This window comes from Silurus meridionalis, chromosome 18 (assembly GCF_014805685.1).
Source record: "Silurus meridionalis isolate SWU-2019-XX chromosome 18, ASM1480568v1, whole genome shotgun sequence".
NCBI lineage: Eukaryota > Metazoa > Chordata > Actinopteri > Siluriformes > Siluridae > Silurus > Silurus meridionalis.
In genome coordinates, this window is record NC_060901.1 from 26,734,905 (window position 1) to 26,737,404 (window position 2,500).

At 42.4% G+C, this 2,500-nt stretch overlaps 1 protein-coding gene across 1 annotated transcript in view; it reads right to left on the reverse strand.

Annotated features, from left to right (window-relative positions):
- lama2 (laminin, alpha 2) overlaps positions 1 to 2,500 on the reverse strand; it is a 95,423-nt gene that overhangs the window by 43,208 nt on the left and 49,715 nt on the right. The window contains 1 exon segment of the mRNA XM_046873802.1: positions 2,085 to 2,171. Coding sequence (XP_046729758.1) covers positions 2,085 to 2,171 — 87 coding nt within the window.

The following is a 2,500-nucleotide window of genomic DNA, read 5'->3' on the forward strand; positions in this document are numbered from 1 at the left end:
ATCTCTAATACTCCTAACTCTGCCTTCTCTCCTCTCAGATTCCCTAAACTCCGCCTACTATAATCTCTGATACTCCAAACTCCACCTACTATCACCTCTGATACTCCAGACTCCGCCTACTATCATCTCTAAGACTCCAAACTCCACCTACTATCATTTCTGATACTCCAGACTCCACCTACTATCACCTCAAGACTCCAAACTCTGCCCACTATCATATCTGACAATCCAAACTCCGCCTCCTTGTCTCTTTCTTTCTTTCTTTCTTTCTTTCTTTCTTTCTTTCTTTCTTTCTTTCTTTCTTTCTATTTTCATCTTTCTTTCCCTCCTCCTCTCTTCTTCTCCTCCCTCTCTCTCTCTCCTCTCTCTCTTCTTCTCCTCCCGCCTCTCTCTCTCTCTCTCTCTCTCTCTCTCTCTCTCTCTCTCTCTCTCTCTCTCTCTCTCTCTCTCTCTCTCTCTCTCTCTCTCTCTCTCTCTCTCTCTCTCTCTTCTTCTCCTCCCGCCTCTCTCTCTCTCTCTCTCTCTCTCTCTCTCTCTCTCTCTCCTCTCTCTCTCTTCTTCTCTCTCTCTCTCTCTCTTCTCCCTCCTCTCTCTCTCTCTCTCTCTCTCTCTCTCTCTCTCTCTCTCTCTCTCTCTCCGTCTGTAGTGTATTAATCACAGGTGAAGTTCAGTCTCTCTGTTTCTACGCGACGTCACACTTGACGCTTCGTTCCATCTGTCTGTAGCATCGGGTCAAAGGTCACAGACCGTTTTTTGCAAGCCAGATTCTATTTTCACCGCCGTTCAGCAGAACATAAACCTGGCACACACACACACACACACACACACACACACCTCCCACCAGAGACAATGAAACCCCAGCAGTCGTGTGATATAAAGAGTGTGAAGTTTACTTTTAGTTCTGTCTCAGACGCAAAGGAACCACATGAGATCATCAAAGGTTTTTTAAAGGTTCTTCAAATGCTTTTGAAAATTCTTCAAAGGTTTTTTTGAAGAGGTCTCAAAGATTCTTTAAATGTTCTTTGAAAGTCCTGCAAATGATCTTTATAGGTTCTTCAAAGGTTCTATAAAGATGTTTTAAAGGTTCTTCAAAGGATTTTCAAAGGTTTTCCAAATGTTCTTTAAAATTTCTTACATTTTTTTTTAAAAGGTTCTTCAAAGGTGTGCTAGCGGTGAGTGAGTGGAGAGCAGAGTCGGACGGAACGAGCGGAATAAAACACCTGCAGCTGATTTGAGTCCCGAACCACGAGTGTGCAGGTGTTTCTTTCAAAGGTTCTTCAAAGGTTCTTTAAATATGTTCAAAGGTTCTTTAAATGTTTTTTTAAGGGGTTTCAAATGTTCTTCAAATGATTTTGAAATGTTTTTCAAGTGTTCTTTACAAGTTCTTCAAAGATAATCAAAAGGTTTTTCAAACATTCTTCAATGGTTATTTGTAGGTTCTTACTAACAGGGTTTAAAAAATTCTACAAAGGGATTTTCTAATGTTCTTTATAGATTCTTCAAAAGTTCTTCAAATGTGTTCCAAAGGTTATTCAATGGTTCTATAAATGTTCTTTAAAGGTTTTCAAATGTTCTTTATGGGTTCTTTAAAAGTGTTTTAAAGGTTCATAAAAAGAGTTTCAAATGTTCTTTAAATGTTCTTCGAAGGTTCTTCAAAGTTTCATTAAAGGTTCTGGACTGAACCATGAACCGGTTCTTTACCCTTTAATGTGCACACAGAGAATCAGATTCACTCAGTTTTCAGTAGCATCTATTTTTTCCTCTCGGAGAAGCAACTGCATGGTTTCCATGATGTCATCCTCTAGAACCATTCTGGTGCCACTATTAATGATACCAATCCTAAAAAGAACCACAAATAGCTCAAACTTTACAGCAAAAGGTTCCTCATGGAAACGAAAAAGATTCCTCTATGGCAAGATCTCTCACACACACACTCACTCATGAGGAACTCTGAGCTTGAACACTTGACGGAAACCAAATGAACAACGATAGAACAATCAGCTCTGAAACGATGTGAAATTGTGAATCAGATGAACGATCTTCAACCCATTCAAAAAAAAAAAATTGTCGGATTCTGAACTCACCTGTCGCACAGAGACCCGGAATAACCGTCTGGACATCGGTCGCAGACCACCTCTCCGTCCTCACCCAGGTGGCACGTCGGACTGAAGCTACGTGGTTTTTGAGCAAATGCCATCACCCAAAGGAGAAAAAACAGACAGAGCGAGAAGCGTGTGAGAGACGCCATGGCTGCACCTCACACCAGCTCCTCAACCAGCTCTTCCACAACCCCGGACCTTCTGAAACTGCAGCTCGGAACCACTGACACCCCAAAGATAGCCGGCGAGGAATTGGAGGTCAGGTTTCTGCTCAGCGCTTACGCTCCGGCTATTTCCGACAGCGTCGCATTCCTGACTGGGGGCAGTTTTTAGTGGGAACGGTGGTGCTTAAAGGGAGGGGGGGGGGATGTGGGGTTTGATAGGAAGAGGAAAAGGTGGTG